Source organism: Larus michahellis, chromosome 9 (assembly GCF_964199755.1).
Source record: "Larus michahellis chromosome 9, bLarMic1.1, whole genome shotgun sequence".
NCBI lineage: Eukaryota > Metazoa > Chordata > Aves > Charadriiformes > Laridae > Larus > Larus michahellis.
In genome coordinates, this window is record NC_133904.1 from 11,195,645 (window position 1) to 11,216,546 (window position 20,902).

At 44.5% G+C, this 20,902-nt stretch overlaps 1 protein-coding gene across 1 annotated transcript in view; it reads left to right on the plus strand.

Moving 5' to 3' along the window:
* The first annotated feature begins 8,261 nt into the window (after positions 1-8,261).
* HDGFL3 (HDGF like 3) overlaps positions 8,262-20,902 on the plus strand; it is a 38,656-nt gene continuing 26,015 nt past the window's right edge. Inside the window, exon 1 of the mRNA XM_074600908.1 lies at positions 8,262-8,536. Within this exon, the coding sequence (XP_074457009.1) occupies positions 8,453-8,536 (84 nt within the window). The 5' untranslated portion in view covers positions 8,262-8,452. The remainder of the gene's footprint in view (positions 8,537-20,902) is intronic.

Here is a 20,902-nt window from a genome sequence, read left to right on the forward strand (position 1 = left end):
GCTCTTTACGTTCCTATGCCACATTCCTATGCTAACCCTCGCTCATTAGAGATGTGCTACACCTAATCAGCTGTCCTGGCTGTCTGGGAGGGATGGAGTTTTGGGTAAAGAGTTCAAAAGAAATGAGGTTGTGATTCTTGAGAAGTAGGACATGAAGGACATATCACGAGCAGGGAGTATAGACTGGAGATCTCGGAGAGACAAATAGGTGAGCAGGATATTAGGTTTGGCATGGTTAATGGGGAAACAATCGACATGTGGCTGCCACATGACAAGATGTAAGTAGGAAGGGGCAGTCTTGCAGGCCATCGCAAGAAACATGATCTGGAGGTAGTGGGTATGTGGAATGTGTGAAGAAATATGCTTTTAAGAAGTTCTCACAGGAGCCAGCTGGAACCGGTTCTTGCATTGTGCAGGCTGGTGTGCTGATCTTTCAGAGTACACCAGAAGGCTTAAGTGATAGCATTTCCGACCAAGTGTGGTAGTGGTGGATTCGGCAGCTTCAGTCCCTCCCTTCCAGCTTCCCTTCACTCCCTGGAGAGGAAAGGAGTGGCTGCCCAGAGAACTGGGTTCTTCTTTGTTGGGAATGAGAGAGGGAGAGGAAATAACTTGCCCCATTTTCTGCCTGGCCAGTGATAACTTACTTCCGCTGCAAGCCATCAGGCGCAGAGTCATCCATATCCACTTCCCCAAACCCCTCTTCATGCCCATTTTCATCCTGGCATCACACATGGTCATCACCCTCCGTATCACCATGGCCACACGGCCTGTGAACTCTCCTCAGTGCCTTCAACCCCAGTAATATCTTAGTCCTTACCCCCACATCCCTTTGAGCACTAGTATCACCCAGGAGTCAGAGGGATGAGGCAGTGGGTCTGGGCAGGATGAGGATGGAAAGGTGAGAAAAAATGTACTGGGTTTGGCTGGGATAAAGTTAATTTTCTTCACAGTAGCTCATATGCTGTTATGTTTTGGATTTGTGAGCAGAACAGTGTTGACAACACAGGGATGTTTTATTTATTGCTGAACAGTGCTTATGCAGCAGCAAGATCTTTTCTATTTCACACACCACCCTGCTAGCAACTAGGCTGGAGGTGCACAAGATGCTGTGAGGGGACACAGCAGGGACAGCTGACCTCAACTGACCAATGGGTTATCCCATACCATATGATGTCATGCTCTGCAATAAAAGCTGGTGGAAGGAGGAAGAGGGGACATTTGGAGTTACGGCATTTGTTCTCCCAAGTAACCACCATGGTGATGAAGCCCTGCTTTCCTGGAGATGGCTAAACATCTGCCTGATGATGGGAAGTAGGGAATGAGTTCCTTATTTTGTTTTGCTTGCGCATGCAGCTTTTTGCTTTCCCCTTTCCACTAGGCTGTGTGGGGTTTAGCTGCCTACTGGGGTTAACCCACAGCAAAGCAGCAGCAGGATGCTCAGTCCAGTGAAGCCAATGTGTAAAATGCCAGTATGACAGGAAGAAGACATTTCCAAGTGACTCTTGGGCAAAGCACAGTGATTATAAAGAATTGCCATATCCTCAAAGGTACTGATTCACATGGACTGGAGAAAGAGGGTACGTGGATGGGAGAGGGCAAGAAAGAATGCGTCGTGGTGATATCTGGACAAAAGTGCCTTCATGGAGAAGAAAAATTCTCACGGAAAAAGAAAGATAGTAAGATTTGGATGTGGCCTATGTAAAAGAGGTGGAGGAAGATAAGACATGCTTTATAGATTTGAGTCACTGAGAGTTCGGCGATGTTGACCATGGGAATGGAGGAGGATGATCTGAAGAAAGCTTGAGAGGTGACATCATGGGAAAAATGCTGAGAGTTTTTCTACTGATTTCAACAGAGTTAGGATGACATTCTGGTCATTCAGTTTGGATTCTATTAAACTCTTGTTGATGCCAAGCTATCCAGGAAGAAACAACCAAATTATTAATTAATTCCTTGTTTTTCCTGTGATAACACCTATGCATCACACTGCATTACAACAGATGAGATTCAGAGCTTGGGATCTGGAGCTGTGAATTCTAGAGCAATAGGTGCATCCCAACATCCAAACGCTGCCCCTGAGAGGGGCTTTATGGTACCAAACAGCCACAATCTCAAGAGGTTGCATGTTGGCCGCATTATTTCTTTCTGTTCCCTGGTTTCTGGCACTGTTATTCAGGTGACACAAAAGTGAAGTTACCAAGCTACTTAAATAAATATGTTCTGTGGTCCAGGTTGGGATGTAATTATTCATTAAGTCACATTCCAAAAGGCACTTTGATGAATGTATCAGAGGGCACGTGAGAGAAAGCTCTTTCTCCAGTATTTATGAGAGGAAACTACGAAGGGGTAAGTGTCATGAATCTGGCACTAAATTTATTGTTCCTGTCAACTCTCAACATATTTCTCACCCAATAAATTTCTGAGGCTCTAGATGACACATTTAAAATATTTCTTCAGAGGATAAATATCTGTTGCAGGTTTTCTTTCCTAGGTATTATGGCTTTATGGCTTTAGAGATGGAGTTTCTCACACGGCCATTTGAAGAGGCATTTTATAGATTAGTATATCAAATGGAGATGAGAAGTTATTAGTTTCATTGTAATGAATGACATCTTTAACAAACACATAAAATTATGGGAACAGCAAAGCAGACTGTACAACTTCTGTCCGACAAGATAATCTTCATACCACAGATAATGTTTACTGCATATTAATGGAAGTACTAGTTTTTGATGAGCGTTTCTCAACAAATGGCTGCTAAAGCATCTCACATGCCACAGGAGAAAATTCAAAGAACAGAAGTTGCAAAGTCAGATATTCAGATGTTGGGAAATATTTGGTCTCGGTTTGCTGGTGCAACTTTAATTCTGCTGTCTTCTTGGGAGGTTTGTGATACAATCTTTAATAATATCTGTCTGAGTTGGTTTGTTTGGTTTCTTCCCCCCATAAAAAATCTCAGGCTGGTTACCACTTAGAGACTCTAGAAGGTCATAGAGTCCAATACCTTTGAATGCAGTGTCAAGATTTCCACATAAGCTGACGAGTTAATGGGTGGCATAGTAACAAATCATTAGTCTTTGCATGGAGAAGTTACCAGCAGAGAATGAGACGTACTGGGACATAGAATTTTGTTACATAATGTGTGGGTTTTCTTGGTGTATTCTAAGATGTTCTGATATCTTGGTGTTCTTACAGTCGCGGCTGTTTTCACCTCTGTATCCTAATCCCTTTCTGCTTTTCTCATGTCTTTCCCAGGCTTTAGCTCCTGCTCCCCTCCCAGCTTTTCCCAGTTCTCTCTGCATGCACGGCTGGTCACTCCACTCGTACTCGCAGGGAGACAGCCATGTTTTCCTCTCATGAGCTTTGCTTCCACAGTCATCTCCAGTCATGAGCTGAATCACATTCACTTTAGCCTAGAGCACGTTTAGTCCAGACAGACCATCTGAGACTTGTTTATCGGCCCCTATTGAGCACGCATGAACACTTTTCAGTCTTGCAACTTGTCTACATTTTTATGGGTATCCTTAGGATAACAAAAGGTACCTGGCAATTTGGTAATTTTACAGTTATTTCTTCTACGGTCATTGCCAGAAGAGTTTTGATTTTTAGCCACACCATCATCATGGAAAATTTAAATTCTGATGGTTAAATTATGAAAAATATACAAGTAACTCAAAACAAAGGTTTGAACTGGAAATCATTAAGCAGCATTAACTGTAGATATCTTTTCTCTGCTGTAGCTTTAGTTGAAACGCCTGTAGAGCACAAGGAATGGCAGCAATGCGTACTTGCTAATAACATTTCCATTGCATACGAACCTTTCCAGCTAATAGTGGAAGGCTCCCAACCACAGAGGAAGTTAATTTTAACTGAAGCGCTCCGATCTTTTCTGCCTCTAGGATATGCGTTCACACCTCTGCAACATGTAAAGCAATCACCTTAAAGATTGTCTAATTTAATATGATTAGGAGATTGCTCCAGTGTATAACATAAGAAGATTCATGAACCTGAGTATAGATAACTTGCTCCAGCTATGATACCTACCCTTCTCCCTTCTAAGCTTATTACTGAGAAGGTTTTGAGATCCCCTGGTGAGCTTCTTATCTCCAGTAATTAAGAATATCCTAATGGGCATGGTAAGTGCCTTCCTGTGCATGTTGGGATGGACATATAACATCGCGGCCTCTTTCTGCCTGACATGAAGTAGCTCTGTAGTGCAGACAGTGCTCTCAGACACGTTTTGCACAGGGGAATGGCTCAGTTGTGACTCAGAACAATTTCCTATTAAAATATTTAACAGACAAGCACTAGCTTACTGTGGACATAAGCAAAATACTAATCGTAATCATCGCTGACATGTTTTTACATACAGCAAATGCAGAAGGAAAGAAAATTATATCAGCTATAGATAGATAAGCAAAAAGAAGTAAATTTATTTCAGTATCTCACAGTAAAGTTGATTATACGAGTAGTCATGCTACAGAGCATTTATAGTCTGATCTCAGAAGGGATTTGAGCGAGGAAAGCAAAAATAGTAAGGTGGCCAGGGACAGAATTTCAGAGGCAAATATAATAATCTGTGTGGATTCTACAGACAGGCAGCATCTCACAAAGTGGCAAGTACAAGATAGCAGCATGAATAGGGTCCATATGCAAGACAGTTCACGTGCAAATACCCAATATATTTGTGCAAAACTATGATCATGGAGTATTTCATACAAAACTTACGTATGTTTAAAAATTTATTCATGACTTTGGAGGGTGCTTTTGAAATTAGGCCTTTTATGTCCACATGCTCTTTTCTTAAAGATTGATCCATGCTTTTGAATCAATGGAATTCTTTCTCTATGAAAATTTTCTACCAGGAATACAGCTATTTTTCTCCTCATATGAATAGAGGGGAAATTATCAGGACTGGCTTAAAGCTCCTCAATAGCTTAAGAACACTGTTTCCTAGGAATTATTGGGAAAGCAAAATTCAGTAGTGTGGCAGTGGCTTCAAAACAGTTACCTCAGACACCATCTGTCCTGGGTGACTCACGGTTTCACTACTGACCGCACTCCTGGCCCTGCCACCTCTCTGCATGGTCCCGCTGGGCCTCTGCCTTTACTCCCCCCCCCTCCTCATACTGGTATATACTGCCCTGCTCTGGAAACACACCACCTGTCTGGTAGGATGAGAAGTGAGGGGGAACTTGGTCTTATCATTTCGAGGAGCTTAGGCGGCAAGGAGAGAGCCATCCCTGCTGCAGGTCTCCCTTGCTCAGTAAGGACACGTTGTTGCTGCCTCTGTGACCTGCTGATCTTTGTCTGTGCCCAACACAGACTTGGCTGTTGACTTCTGTAGACTTAGGACCTGGCCTATATACATGTAGCGTATATATTAGCAAGCCCCCACACCCCCGCATTCATGGTTATGATCTGAAACTGCTCTTGAAGTGTTTGGAAGAAACTCTCTTCGCTTCTCTTTCCCACTTCTGTGTAGAAGGGGTAGATGAACTCCCCTTTGTAACAGAAGAGAAAGCAACAGAATGCAGGTGACCTAGCAGATCTCGTGCTTTGTACGCTCTGCTGAGTGGCTGACAGGGTTATACACACTAAGAAACTCCCTTGCTGTTTGTTCTGAGGTGGTTTTCTGTGCTGTTAATGTGTGGAACGTTTGATTTGGTTTATATCAGCAGGGAAATTTGCTTTTTCTTCCCCATCCTTTCCCAGAATGTTAACCATGGCTTGATGGAGGAACTGTCTGCAAAGCACGTTTAAGAGTTTTCAGCTGGCCAAACTTGAGCAGAGTTCTTACCTTGGCAACTCATTTATCCTTTGCAGCCTATACACAAGATAAAAAGAGACATGCATCCTTGCATGCCCATGGGATGAGTTTTCTTTGGAGCTCAGTATGTGACTATCCTCACTGCAAACTAGAAACATTATTAATTCACTGCATTCTCTGCAGACATCAATGCTGGGACAAAAGGAAGTAAAAAAGTGGACATTTCAATTAGATGTTTCAGTTCAGTACCTACTCACTTTGAATTTTGCTACTCTGACATTAGCAATACATTGTTGCATGGATGTGTATGTAATGTGTACAATTTCCTTTTGGAAGAAATTGGCATACATCCTTCTTTCTGATTTAGGGTCACTAAATAAGTTACTAGAAAGCTATTCATATCTGAGATGAAAAGCAAATAATGTATTTAAAAAAAAAAAAAAGGCAGCTCCACCTCTCTAGTATTCTGCAGATAAGGCTGGTTTGGGTAGATAATAGAGGCTTGGGAGGTAAGACACAACACAACATGGAATTATTATGGACAGACTCAGAGATTTCATATTACATTTTTCTGAAGGGAATTTAAACTGAAATGAGGTATCAATTTAAAAGGATGCAAAGTCCTATCTGATGTGAAAGTGAAAGTGAGCTGTTTGGCCACATGTCTATGCTGAAGGTGGCTGCGTTGGCAACCCTGTCACTGATCTCGGTACTTCAGGAACAGATAACAGCATTGAGCACAGTGCAGGCTAATCATCTAAATGTTTATCCAGCTTCTTGGATTATTTTTTTTCATTGTTAGTCTGCTGCTGCTACTTGAGCTAATGATTTTACAGCAGTGCCTCCCCCAGCGGAGAAGTCCTTATCCTATTTTATGACGCAGAGTGACAAACTTTATTGACTCATGTAGTACCAACAGCAGCATTTGGCTACCAGAGCCATATCTGGGGACACCATAAACAATAAGAGTCTTCTTGGTCCTGTTCCAGCCCAGGAACAGGTGCTAGAAGAAACGTTTCTTTCTCTTCTATCTCTGCCATTACCAGCCCTCACAGACTGGTAGCGCTCTCTATGGGCCACCTACTCCCTCCCCTACGTGACCTTACAGCCTTCAGCCACATACTTCTTCCTTCATCTTCGGGAACCGCCTGTGACCAGGTGCTTCCCTTGGGACTTAGGGAAGCTCCCAGACAGAGCTCTCTCCCTAAAACCAAAAGGGCTAGTTGCCATGTTGCACGTGGGAATGGTTGGGGGACCAACCCACGGCTACAGTCTCAGGGAAACCTACAGAAAAACCTTTCCTAAACTTTTCTGCTTGTGGCTCAGCTTGCGGGTGCCTTCCTAGTTTTGCTCCTCTAGACAATACTTTGGCATGATAAATGTAAATAATAATTAATTTCTGGACATTACAACTTAACTGGTAACATTATGGTAAAACCAGCGCTATCTGGGGTTTGGATCTGTGAGTTCCCAGTGCTGTCCTTTCACAGAGGCGCATGTTTGTAAAAACTGGCATCATTTGGCAGACCCAGGTCCCAAACACCCCCTGAGGGGAAGGCCCTGCTGTGAATTTACGCAGGTCCCAGGCTCACGTCTTTGAGCGGTGGGGTTTTTTTTTGAGTTTGGGGCTGAGAAGGAAGGTTGGCAGTAGGGAAGAGGCTGGGTACAGAAATTGGGAAAACCCTGTGATTTGTGGCCAGGCCTTTGCCCGGGGCTGGGTGTTTGGCTGCATGGGGAGGGCCAGGGTGAAGCCAGGGATCTGCAGGCACCCCCAGGGTGCTGGGGAGGCCTGTTGACGGGGTGCTGGAGGACCAGGGCACCCCGGGGAGCCGATCTGTGTTGGGGCCTGGGTCTCCATGACCAAAGCGGGGACAGGGCACCCGCCAGGCCCAAGGGCTGGGACCCTCCGGCCAGGGGAATTCGGGGACCCCGCTGCAAAAATCAGCCGGGCTCAGCCGGCTTCTGGTCGGCCAGCCTCCATGTCGGGCGCGCATAAAGAACCGTGTCATACTTCAGCTGGGAAGGAAGGGCCGGGAGGGCCGGGAGCCGCTCTCTGCTCTCCTATTTTCATAGAAACCGATCTGTGTACCTAGAAAATAACAGGAAGGGAAAGCGCGGGGGGGAGGCGCGGGCGGGAGAAGGCGGGGGGGGGGGGGGGGGGGGATAAGAAGATCCTGTTTTCGGTCGCTGCCCGAGGAGTAATTCGGAGGAGACGGCTCCATATTCCCGGGGCCGCGGCGGCTGCGGCGGGGATGGAGCGGGCGGCGCGGGCGGCGTAGCCAGCTCGCACGGGGGGGCCGCGGGCAGCGCCGCGCCCGCCCGCCGCCGCGGGGTGAGGGCTCCCCGGCCGCCCCCGCCCGGCCAGGCGCCCCGCCGCCAGCCGGCTCCCTGCTACCGGGGGCTGCTGGGGTTGTGTCCAAGGCCTCCCCCTCCCCCGCGTACACACTCACACACACACACACACACTCACACACACACCCCATCTTCTCCTGCCGCCGCCGCCGCCGCCGGAGAGATCGGGGATTGCCCGCGGCCCGGCCCCGCTCCCGGCTGCGCCCCGTGCCCGGGCGCATCGCACCCCGCGGGGAGCTCGCCCGGCTGCCCCCGGGGCGGCGTGTGCGGGGCGGCGTGTGCGGGGCTGGGGGGGGGGGACACACACGGCAGCTCCCGCGGCGGCTCCCGATGGCTCGTCCGCGGCCCCGAGAATACAAGGCTGGAGACCTGGTGTTCGCCAAAATGAAGGGGTACCCGCACTGGCCGGCCCGGGTGAGTACCGCGGCGGGGGCGCCCGGCCCCGGGCCCGCGCCGCCGCCCCCCTCGCCCTCCCGCCGGGCGGGCAGCAGCCGGGCCGCGGCGAGCCTCCGCCGGAGGCCCCGGCCCCGGCCCCGCCGGACGGGGGGCCGCGGTGCGAGCCCACCCCGTTATTATTGTGCATCTTTTCTTTGATCTGCAGATTTCTCCCCCGGCCCCCCGGGAGGAGGAGGAGGAGGAGGAGGAGGAGGAAGAAGGGAGGGAAGGGGGGGGCGAGCGCGGGCTGTACCTGGGTTGTTATCGCGGGGAGGCGGCTCGGGGAGCCGGCAGCCCTGCCTGCCCGACAAGGATGCTGTTTATTATACGCCCTCCCTCGCCCCGGCCCCCTCGGCTCCCCCGTAGGGCAGAGGGGCCCCCACCCCACCCCCCCGCGGCCGGCGCCCGGGGCCGGGCAGGGCAGGGCAGGGCGGCCGCCTCCCCCGGGCCCAGCGCGGCCCAGGGCCCGGGCGGGGGGACAAGGCCTCGGGCCGGGCCTGGCGACCAGTGCGGGGAAGGGGGACGGGCAGGTCTAGCGGGGAACATGTGGGGAGGGGGCAGGCCCGCAGCCAGGCTGCGGTTGTCCCCAGGGCGGCGGGTTGCGGGGGGAGCCCGGCGGCCGGGGCTCGGTGTGGAGAGGTTGGGTGAGGTGAAGCAGGGCCTGGCGCTGAGCGAGGGGTGGCGGAGTCCCCGCGGGGTGCTGGGCCCCTCGCCCACCGCTCGCTGGCCGGCCCTCCGCACACCGGCTCTCTGGGTGTTGGGCCGCCCGCTCAGACACTGGCTTTTATTTTGTCTTTTACTGCGTTGACTTTCTTTCATAGTCCTTTGTCATTTTTTTGTTATACGCCACCGTGATCTAACTGAGGTGGAAAGGCATCGTGGGCATTTGGCAGTCAGATAAGCGCCCCATTGTATTTGAACATCCATTTTTGGTGCCGCTATAATAACGTGGAGCAGAGGTTTCTCTGCGGGGTCTGGTACCGTGGCACACTCACACTGCCTGTCCCTTCCCTCCTTCTTGGTCACTGTTGTGTAAACTCGCTGTGTAACGCCCGTTGTGTGGACCCATTGGCAGGCACCAACCAGTGAGAGTCTGTACTTACTTGTCTTCTCCAACCTCACCGGGATGAATGAGTGGTGCTTTGTGCCATCGTTTTCTAGTCAAGGAAAGTTGCTGGTCTTTATAAAGAGCATGAAGATAATGAAGTGTTGTATGCAACATGCGGGAAAACATAGATGGGCAAGAGAAAGATGGACAGACATTTAGCATTGCCCTTGACAAGAGAGCCCAGGAGAAGGATGGATGTAAGTGGCGGAAAGGTGTCCTGAGTATAACTGAGGCAGCAGGAAGAGTGGTGTTGAACAGCAGATGCTGTACAAGGAGGGAAGGCCAACACCACAGGTTTAAGGAAAGGTTGGTGAAGAAACAATAGTGAGAGGGTGCTAAATATTTAGAAGCATGTCAATAAGGTAGTGCATTCAATTCTTTTGGCAGAGCAGGCTAAAATTAGCATGCAAAAGGCCAAACTTAATCAACACTGGGTTGTGGTTTTGTTATTCTATCATTATACAGGTTGGTGGATGTATACCTCAAAAATGGCAATTTATGTCAGCAGAACAGCATGAGCCACTGAAAATTGACTTCTTTCCTACCTCTGTCATGGTTTAATTTACTGTGAAAATTTTAATGTGAACAGTTGAGACCATTACCACGTTGAAGCATGTTAATCCCTTTCCTTTTTGAGCCTTTGTAAAGTTCCCATTTGTTTACCCAGAAGCAGAACATCACCTTTTGTTTTAATGGCGTTTTCTTTCCTTTAAAAAAATCATTATATGCTATGCAGCTGGTCATGGCCTTTGACTGGGTGTCTAAATAGGTATCTGGTTGGCAATAATATCCAACAGAGTACATCTTCACTTGGAAAACCTAGGTGTGCTGTTAACATAACTGACTTCCTTTGTGCAAACTAACAGGATGTAAAGTTCAAGCGAAGACAAAGCAGTCTCTAGTTTTAACATGACTTGGCAAGCGGATGTAGAAACTGCAGAGAGCCCAGAGTCTGACATCGGGTAGGAAGAGGGCAGTCGGGCGAGGGGAGCATTAGTACTGGGTTTTAGTTCACCTGAGTGTCAAGAGGCACAGAATGTGACACATGATGCTGTTACACGCAACTTTATGTTCCATCAGGCTGATGTCTGCCTGAACCTAATGTATTGCTTGTGAAAAGTACAGTTCATACCATCTTTATTAGGACTTTTTTTCATCTTGGTTGCCAAGTTTTGCCTGATGCACACTTCGTAAGCAAAGGAAAAACCTAGTGAGGACACTAGTCTTTATTTTGTTTCCCAGAAAACATTATTGTATACGAATAAAAGAAGTGTTTGAGTTGAGAATGCAACTCATACTCTGATTAACTGAATGCCTTTTATCCAGGAGATTCACTTGTTTCCAGGTCCTTGAGTTTTTGCTACCTACTTCTTTATTCATTATGCAATTAGCGTGTTTGATCTTTATGTTCTCATGTAAAAATGTACGTATTTCATGCTAATATACTAGCTTAACAATACGAGTAACAGTACATTTAAATGGCAGTGTTATTGCCCCTACCAAATGGTGTTTTGCATCTCTGACACCTATGGCATGAATTTCCTGCCTAGGGACAAACTTCTTAAACTGTGTTTAATAAACCTGGGAAGTGTTAAAGCAGGACAGAAGGACTCTGCCTGCCCTCTAATGAAACACACAGACATAACTGACCTGGCTCAGAATCAACCGAGTATTTTTGTGTGCATGGGTAGTGTCACACAGAGAATCTAACTCAGATCCCAGAAGCAGTCCAGCTGCGCTAGTGCAGATCTGCACCTAGCCCAGTTACTCTTGCCTCTCATTAGGTATGATGCTCGTGGGCTCAGCCAGCTCCATGGGGCACAACACTGCAGATGTATCCAGCATAGGCAGCGATCTCTACTCCTAGACCATTAGCATTTTACCCCCTCTCTTTGGAGGTACGTTGGTCTTGCCATCAGCAAGAAGATGACTGGCAAGCCTGACTTTCATCACTGTGAGTAAAGAGAGAGAAACTGTGAAGAAAGTGTCCCAGTAGTGTTGATACAACCAGGGACCATTGATGAATTTTGCCTAATAATTGATGGTGCTTTATAGCAGTCCAACTGCATTTAAAGTTTCTTTGTGGATTGATTTAGTGATAGAATTAATTTGAAAAGGAACAAACTTGACACACTTAGCGAAAACGGTAATGGCTGGTAAATCTTGTCTTTGCATACCCTGTTAAAACAGAATTGGTGAATAAAACCACTCTCTTCAAAAGATGCTTTTAGATACTTGGTGTCTGAAAGATGTCACTTAGGTCTTATTACCTGGAAGGGCTGCTTTGCATTTTGGTATCATGTGCTCTTGGGTAAAGACAAAATTTCTTTTAGTTTAAGTGGAGGACAGTGAATAGGTTTAGGGATTAGGCTACAAGAATTGAATTAAAGATGAAGTAATAACAGTAGATAAAATACTGGCAGCAGTTTGGTTTAACACAGTTCTCATGTTAGCCTGCGATGTCAGTTGTCTTTAGATGCTCATCAAAAATGCAGAATAAATACCAACTGGCCAGGTCATCAGGCGCTGTAATCCAATAAATAAGCAATTGTGTATCCATGGTGCATGCAAAAATAGAGGGAAGGTGCTGTTGTGGTTAATATATAGGAAATAAGGATTCAGTTTGTTCTACATTTCATGAGTGGTCTTTGCCTTTGAAGCACCGTGTCTTAGTTCCATGTCTGTAAAAGACAGTTAGCAACACTTTTCCCTTTAAAAAGGTGTTGGGGAGACAAAATCACTAACATTTATGAGTTGCTTGGCTACTGCCGTGATAGGAGCATCTCTTAGGATATCTCTTTCTTCGGATCCCCTAGTTTATCTAGGATAGATGTCCTGGTTTATTGAGAAATTGCCCCTTGAATAGTCACTCAGATGAGATAAAAGGGAAAAACTAGTGGTAGATTCAGAAAGATCAATAATGGTGTTTGTTTTATGAGTGACCCTGAAGAAACAATAGGCACTTAGCTGCTGAAATTAGCTGCTGATTTAAAAATAGGAAGGAAGCTGTTAGTGCAACTGTAGAGCGCGGAGAAAAAAGTCTGGAATGACCTCAATAAAATAAGAGCATGCCCAAAAAAATGGCTAATGCCATTATTGAACAGAAATCTAGGATCATACAGCTGGGGAGACAAGAACTAGATTTGAGTAAACACCAATAGTTTGTGTGGGGATGGTAAAGTTGATTTGGGACAATACAAAAGAGATCCAAGCAGGTAAGGCAATGTATTTCGGTGTAAAACACATGGATGTTTAGAGCTATTTTGAAGATTTTGTGCTGGGAGGAGAACACAGCCTTTAAAGTGACGGTGTCACACTAACTATTATGAAGGTTTATTTACTGTTTTGTGAAGGTGAATTTCCTATTTTCTGGACTAGTGTTTGTCTTGTCCAGTTCCTTTATTGCTACTCTGAATTAACACCTACTTGAACTCCAGATCTGCTAGTTAGCTGACAATCCTATTTGTGAATATCGCTATTAAAAAGCATCTGCCAATAGCAATGGCAAAATGGTATTTGGGGCACTTTAATGTATTAGAGTTGCAAATGGGTATGAAATTTTTAGTGTATTGCTTGTAATACATAGAGTAATACATTTTAATGGGAACTAGTGTCTGTGTCGGGCTGAGGATCATAAAAGTAAGGATTACATGATAATTTTTAGCTGAGTGTGTTTTTTCAGTATTGTTGACTATGTCCCCCATCCAGCAAGTCATGAAAGTAAGGCACCATAAAGTATGAGCTAAAGTAATCCAAGGGAAGGGCTTAAACATAAACTTACGCTTAAAGACTTCGTAAGACCAGAGCCTAAAAAGATAAGGCTAATAACACTATAGTATTATAGTGTAATATAATATCAGAGAATATTAAAAGAAATTACTACTACAGAGTGACAGAATTCCCGAAGATTTTCAGTATCAGTAAGAAAAATTTAAAAATCTATAGTTTGGACGCCCCTACACAGGCATTTTAGTAAACAAACCTCTCTCCTCCAGTTCAGCGAAGTATGGATAGAGCTAGTGGGTTGACGGTGGTGAAGCTCTCAGTGCATGACCAAGGCCCATGTTCTCACATAGTTTGGTAAAACACAAGATACTTCAGCAGGAACAATTTTGGTCCGTTATAATTGCAAGTATGGCAGCTTGGAAAAATCAAACACTCAGACACATCATAGAAGAAGGATTCTACATTTTAAGTGTTTGATATTTAAAACAGACCATTTGTTTTCTTATTAGTATAAGGGCAAGGGAAGGTAGGTTTTCTCTGGCAGGGTTTATCTTTTTTGGCAAAGAATGACAGACAAAAATCAGATTAGATCCAGAAAACTTCAAAGGGTCCATCAGAAATAGACAACAGATCTTTCTCTGTGTTTTTCTGCCAAAACCCAGTCTGCAGTCTTTTGAGCTTTTCTCCTTGGCCATTTGGGACCTGTCCAGTCCTTCACCATGTGCTTTTCTCCTTTTTCCCCTTTTGGTTGCACTGTTTTATGACCTCACTTTTGCCGTGTTACTAAATATGAGTCCCCTGTGACTTCTCCTTTACCAACTTGGAGCTTCATCCGTCTCTCTCCCTCTTTAATTATGTACCTCACTCATACATCACTCCTCGGAGATCTGCAAGCGATTTTTCGTGGTAGGTCTCTGTTTGTTCCTATCTAAGATGAGACATGATTTGCTGGTCACAGCAAAGGTCTGTCTTAACTAAGGAACTAACGGTGAAGTTGTTGGCTTCTTCAGGCAGCACTCCTATGACTTCTGCTCTGCTGCATCTGAAAAGAGTGCATTTAAGTCAGTGAGTCCTTTATGGAATTGTTTTTTACTTTTTTACTTTACTTAAACCTTCTGCACCAGGTTGACACATGTTGCTTAGATAGCATTTAAACTTTTATTTGCAGATATCTGGTCATATTTAGGGTAGGGGTGAGTGCCTTTTCAGTGACTTCATCAGCTCATTAAGTACTGTTTCCTTCATTTCCTAAAACAAAAATAACAAGGAGTGAGTGTGAATTCTCCTAGTGTTCGGAAGGCAGGGAACCTCAGCAGCTGATAGTCTTTCTCCATGCTCCTGCATTCTGCTTTAAGTGTGACTTAAAAACGGATTTCATCTGAGGATTGTAGTGTAAAATGAAGTAATTTTTATACACAAAGTTGAACCGTAGCTTACAGTAAAACCTTTCCAGTTGCTCTTGTTGGGCAAACGAATCATTTTGGGGACAAGATGTTCTATGTTTGGTGTTAGTGCAGACGGGGATATTTGGGAAAATGTCTTTAAAATTCAGTTCCTTAAATCTCTCTCTTTTTTAATTAGTTTAAATAACTAGCCCTAAATGTGCAAGTTTGATTTTTTTGTGTGTGACCGACAATAGATGAATACATTTTCTCCTGCAGTGTCATGATTTTAAGTCCAAGTGAAGTTGACCCAGAATGAAGATAGTTGTCTCAGAAGTTTTGAGGCAATAAGCAGTTAAAGTTTTTTATACCCATACTGTACAGGCTTTTTGTTAGGTATTTTTCTTTGTGCTTGTGAAGCCACCGAGTAATTTTCATCAACTAATCTCATGGAAATCATTGAATATATGTTTTGTCTGAAGGAAGGGTGCCCCTTTCAGTGAAATTTGTAGCCTGTCAAGTCAATCTGTATGTTCTTACTGCAAAAAGATATGAGAAATTTTAGTTTCCATTATGTTAATTGACAGATCTCTTCTTTTTATTATTGTGTAAAGAACCTTTTAGGACTCCCAACTGGAATGGATTTTTTGTAAGCAGACAGCAAAACGAAGGCTGAATTTTTAGTCTTAACTCTTCATTTCCTGATTTCCCCATCATAATAATGCATCAACGAGTCTTCCTGCATTTAGGGTAATAAAAATCTTGTAAGCAAGTGATTGCTGACAGTAAGTATATACAATTGTCATTTGAGGATAGATGAAAGGATTTCCTGATAACGCTGGAAAAGTGATGACAATGTAGAGAGCTTGGACATTTTAACTGTTTGAAATGGTGTTGTCTGAGCAGTAGAGACCTTTACACTGTATGCTTGAGAGGCATAAGGGAGAACCAGTCTGCCTGAGGCCTCTCAGTGATACTGTAATTCGAGTGATAAATATAGCAACAAACACTGGAAAGTAGCCGTGTGGAGCAGGCAGGAAGAGGCTGTGGAGCCAGCTTTTTAAAGGTGTCAGGAATTAGCTGAACATGAGTACTTCGCTGTGCCTTTAGGTACCTTGGTACTTTTCAAGTCTTCCCCCTGTGTCACCTGCATCTGATCTCTACTTACCATGGACACGTATGTGTCTGTATGTATACACATACCTATTCTGTGCAGAGATATACACGCCCCCATGGAAAAGATCAATGGTTAAAACATAGGTGTAGCACATCGTCGTGGTAGCACGTCACTTGACTCTGGACTCCTGCAGAGGCAGCATCAACAGAGAAGGGCCCAGTAGTTTGGGTGAAGCACAACAGGAGTAACTAGAATAAACAGTTATTTGAAAGATTCCAAGAAATATTTGGCAGACAAGTAAGTATCATGAGGTAAAACTTGTAAAACTTAAAGAAGGAAACAGATCCTTGCTTCCTCCTCTTGGGAAGGTCCCTGCATTGCTGGCTTTGCACATCTGAGATTGTTTCATTCATTTGTGTAACAGCCAGCTTTAAACCTGATACAGAAATTGGAAATAAGCTGCAGATTCATTTCCAGTTTTCCTTTCTTCTACTCAGACTATTTGACATGAATGACAGTCTTGATAATACCTACTTTCAACCTAAAGGATATATGCGACCTGGCTTTGGGGTTGTTCTTTGTCTGATTATATTTATTTTTTGTTCTAGAAGACAAAAGTAAGGTAAGAAATTAGAGTAAATACTACAGTATCTTAACAAAACAATGAAATTCCCATGTTATGATGTGGTTCCTGTCACCCTGTTCTGAAGTTCCCCATCCTTCAAATGCTCTTAGGTCAACCCAAATATTATCCTTGGCATCATTGCTGCTCCGAAAAGACAAAAAATGTTCTTGAATTTCAGAAGGATTTAATCTCTGTCTCCTGCCCTTTTGTAAAGCCCTGCTGAAATGTGAAAATGCCTTCAGAGTCAACATAAAGGGAGGAGACAACATTGTGCTGTGCTCTGGGTAGCACAAAGCCCAACGTTAGAAGGGACAGGTGTCCACAGACTTTGGTCTCTGCCTTAGAAAAGTACATTTAAATCTCTTTCAGTTCTCCATTAGCAGACTGAAAGGATAATTAGCATACATCTGTAGCCCCAAAAATGCAAACTGGAAACAACTGTTTATTTTGCCTTGCAGCAATGTGTAAAAAACCTAGAGAGAGGCTGTTTGCCAGCTCTGGTTTGGCTGCTTGAATAGAAGACATCATGTAACAAAAGAGGAAAAACAGGGCAAGGAATATCATACACCAAAGAATTTCTTTAAGAGCATCAGGTAACAAAGCATCCTACATACAGCAGAGCAAGTAGGGCCAGGGAGGAAGGAAAAAATTCCAGACCGTAGGGACCTTACGGGTGTCTCTGTGGTGTCACCCACGTCAACTAGGAAACAGTGTGTCAGCCTTTAAAGTCAGTAAGTTTGTACTCTTTGGGCTTGGAAAGCACCTACCTGTGAAGCTACTTATAGCACAGAAAGTAAAACCACACTGAGACAGTGAGTAGGAGAAACTTTATAAGTCTGGGAGAGCTTGAGACACAATTGCACAATAATGCAAACCATTTCTGGGAATCAATCCCATATCAGACTGGGTTACTAAATGTACTGAATATAAGTACATATTGAAACTTAATAATAACGTTGGGAGTGACCTTACGGAGATACGTAGCATCAGTTTGGAGATGCAATCCAGGTGGGAAAAGCAGGAAGGTACAGATAGAGGGGCAGATGCTACAGTTGCAAAGAACAGTTCTGGAGTTACTGTCCTTCCCTTGAAATGTTTATGCATTTTGCCTAGAAAGTCATTGGATACAAGCAGCTCTTTTTTGCTAGTTTTTCTTCAGCTCCACAAATCTTACGTTTTACAGTGTTTAAGCTTCCATGAAGGGGATCCTGTGAACCCCTTCTTTTAATTCCTGGAGGACAGGTTGTCTTCCTCAGCTGGAATCTCCTCCACCTGAAGAAAACAAGAATCCAGGTTTCTGTCCCTGTCTGTTACACTGGTCCCTAACCTATTGTTTGGTAACTAGGAGGCAGTTCCTCCAGCTCCTCCTCCACATATCCTTTGGGAAAACTTCAGATGTAGGGCACTTACGGTTCACTTTCTATGGCACGTATCAGTGTCTTCGCATTGCAGCAGCTGGGGACTGGGGGAAGGGCGAAAAGCCCTGATGGAGTGGCGTTTAGAGTAGCATTTGCCGTAGGTTGGCCATCCTGGCAAAGCAGCATAAGATGGTGCCAGAAAGCAGATGACTGTGCCTCGAAAGGAGGTTTGTGTCCTTCCTTCTCTCAAGGAGTTTTGCCTTTCTCTTTCCTGCTGCTGCTGCGGAGACCACCCAAGTACAAGGGCTGAGGGGGCTCGAGAGCCAGCAGGCATGGAGGGAGGTGATTTGGACCCCATAGCAGAAGTGAGGCCGTCCATGCATGGCCTTCTTTCCTTGGGATATAATTTATTATTCGTCACTGTATGTAAATCAACCCCTCCAGCCCCATTGATAGCTTTTTGGTGTGTGCATTGACATAAATATCTGTGTATTTTTCTTTAGCTTCCTTCAGCTTGTTACCAGGCTGTACAGTGATGTTCTGCACAGAGCCAAAATAATTTTCCTGGGTGCGGTTGCACCACGTGAGGGTTGTCTGCCAACTCTCTGGCAGGATGTGTGTTTGCATATGGGGATTTCTGCATATTGCCTTGACCTTTGCAGCACATTGGTTGTTCAAATGTAACTTGTGGTCCACTATTGGCTTCCCGTAGTACTGCTGCTTCCAGCTTTCGCTCTCTTACATTGCCAATCCTTTTTCCCAAATGTGTTAGCTTTTCCCTTTTGCAAACTAAATTTTGGTTTACTTACAGCTTGTATTTCTCACAGACCCAGGACTCTGTGAGTCAGTTGTCATATTGGTTTTACCATCACTGGGTGTAGTGAAGTGACTGCATGTTTATACAGACATACATATGAGCATAAGAGACTGTCTTTGTCTTAATATTTGCGAAGGTTCCCAGCTTGCTGTCCCAGATGCCTCTTCCAGAACATGGAAGAAGTTGTTAAGTGAGGCACATCCTGGCAAGGAATATGCCTAAGCAAGGCGTCTTATGCCAGGCACTGTGCCCTACTGTAGTGGCATCTTTTGTCATATTTTTCTTCAACTAATTAGTTGATCGTTGGTTTTCAGCCCAGATGTCACCATTTCCATCTGAGCTAGTGTAAATTTGTATTTCTGTAAGGATTTCTTCAGCCACTATTATCTGGAATCCAATTAGGTAGCGTTCATTCAGCATTAATCACATGCGGAAGTGTTTGCAGAGTTGAGGTCCCTGTGTTCTTAGCAGCATACTATTGCCACTGTGTTTCGTTATCCTCCAGCAGACACGGGCTTGGGCCTTCCATGTGTTCTAGGAGTAGCCCTGCACAGATCCACTGCAGGGCTGGAGGGTTGCTGTCCTGGTTGTTAGGGAATAGCAGAAGGAAGATGATACCTACCCCATTAGTTTACTCTCTAAAGACCATGTCCCAAAGGCATCGAATGAGTTTGACTGCGTAAAGATTCCTTGATTTCAATAAAACTGCTTACATGTGTGCTGCTGTGCCTGTAGAAACATAAAGTAGGACCACAGCCTAAGGGAGAAGGTAGACGTTCATCTTAAAAGAGAAAAAAATAAAAGATGACATTCCTTACTGCAGTGCCTCTTCAAATACCAGGGCTTTTGAAAGATATTAGCGGTGCAGCAAACTCAACAGATAATTCTTTTCGTATGGTGTCTGTATCAGGTGACTCACATATGTTCACATTTTCAGGTACCCCTTTTTGCTGCTTTGTATCAGGAGTTCTTTTTCAAAATCTTCCTCTTATGCAAACTTTATTTTTCCTTATTGCAGGCAGTATTTCTATCACAGCTTTTAGAAGAAGGTAGCGTAAAGTTATTAAGCCTTGTGGTTACAATTTTGATGTCTGCAATGATATATCACCAATAATAAGCTTGTTCTACCTGTTAATATTTTGTTTTCTCTGCATTTATTTGAGACACTCTGCTTTGGAGATTTTGGTTGTTGTTAAGGGAGTGGGTCGGTTTTCTGGGCAGGTTTTTTGAATTGATACTTCTGGTAAAATGACAAGAATTCCTTGTTAAAAGATGAAAACAGATTAGAGAAGACACATTTGTCAGGCAGGGCTCTTCAGCATTAAAATGCTGTGAATGTTTTCCCCTTATCTTTTGGAAAATGTTTTATGCCATCTCCTGCCTTACAAATGAATGGATTCACCTGCGTTTATAATTGCCATGTTATTGTGCTGGATGGGATCTGATCACACAAACACAACGGCTTTGTTTATGCTGCCAAACTGTATGCCCAGCTGTGCTTGCGGGATGAAGCCTCTAGCTGTTGAGTTTCTAGAAGCCCATAATAATAAAGATTTTAGTGGCAATATGTTAAGAAGAAACACCAGCATCTTTAGCAGATGTGGGAGCAAGTGGAACAATTTTTTAATGTGAAGCTTATACTTTTTCTGAAACATTTGCTGCTAGATGAAGGTGTTAGTTTACTTGTTTGTCAAATGTCAGCAATACAGCTGACCCGCTATAATAACAGGGGTGTCAGGGCTGTCTCCCAGGCAGGCAGGTTTATTGAAAAGGACTGCCATCGGGAATGCTGCGTGAGAGACATAATTGGGCATCTTGGCGATTAAAAGCAGTGTGAGCTGAAACGCTTTGGTTGTGGAGCATGGTTTGGACGTGTCATGTGTCATCACCAGTGTGTTAAAAAGTAAAGGCAAGTGACATTTAGAATTAAAATTTTGAATAGTGACTGAGAGGCTTTTTGGTTGGATTTTGCTGATTTGTATGAGGTGTATGTAAACACTGTATTTGGATCCCAGGATAAATTTTTATGTGCAGTGTTCCCTAATGTCCTTCCTCGTTCCAGGTATGTGTCCCACTAACCAAGTTCTCTTCTATGCATAATTGCCTTTTTCCACTTATTTGCACAATATGAGTCAGAATAATATGCTGTTTCTTTACAGCTGCTTTTTAAAACAAAATGGTAATCTGATTTCAAACATGTTTATTTACTGAG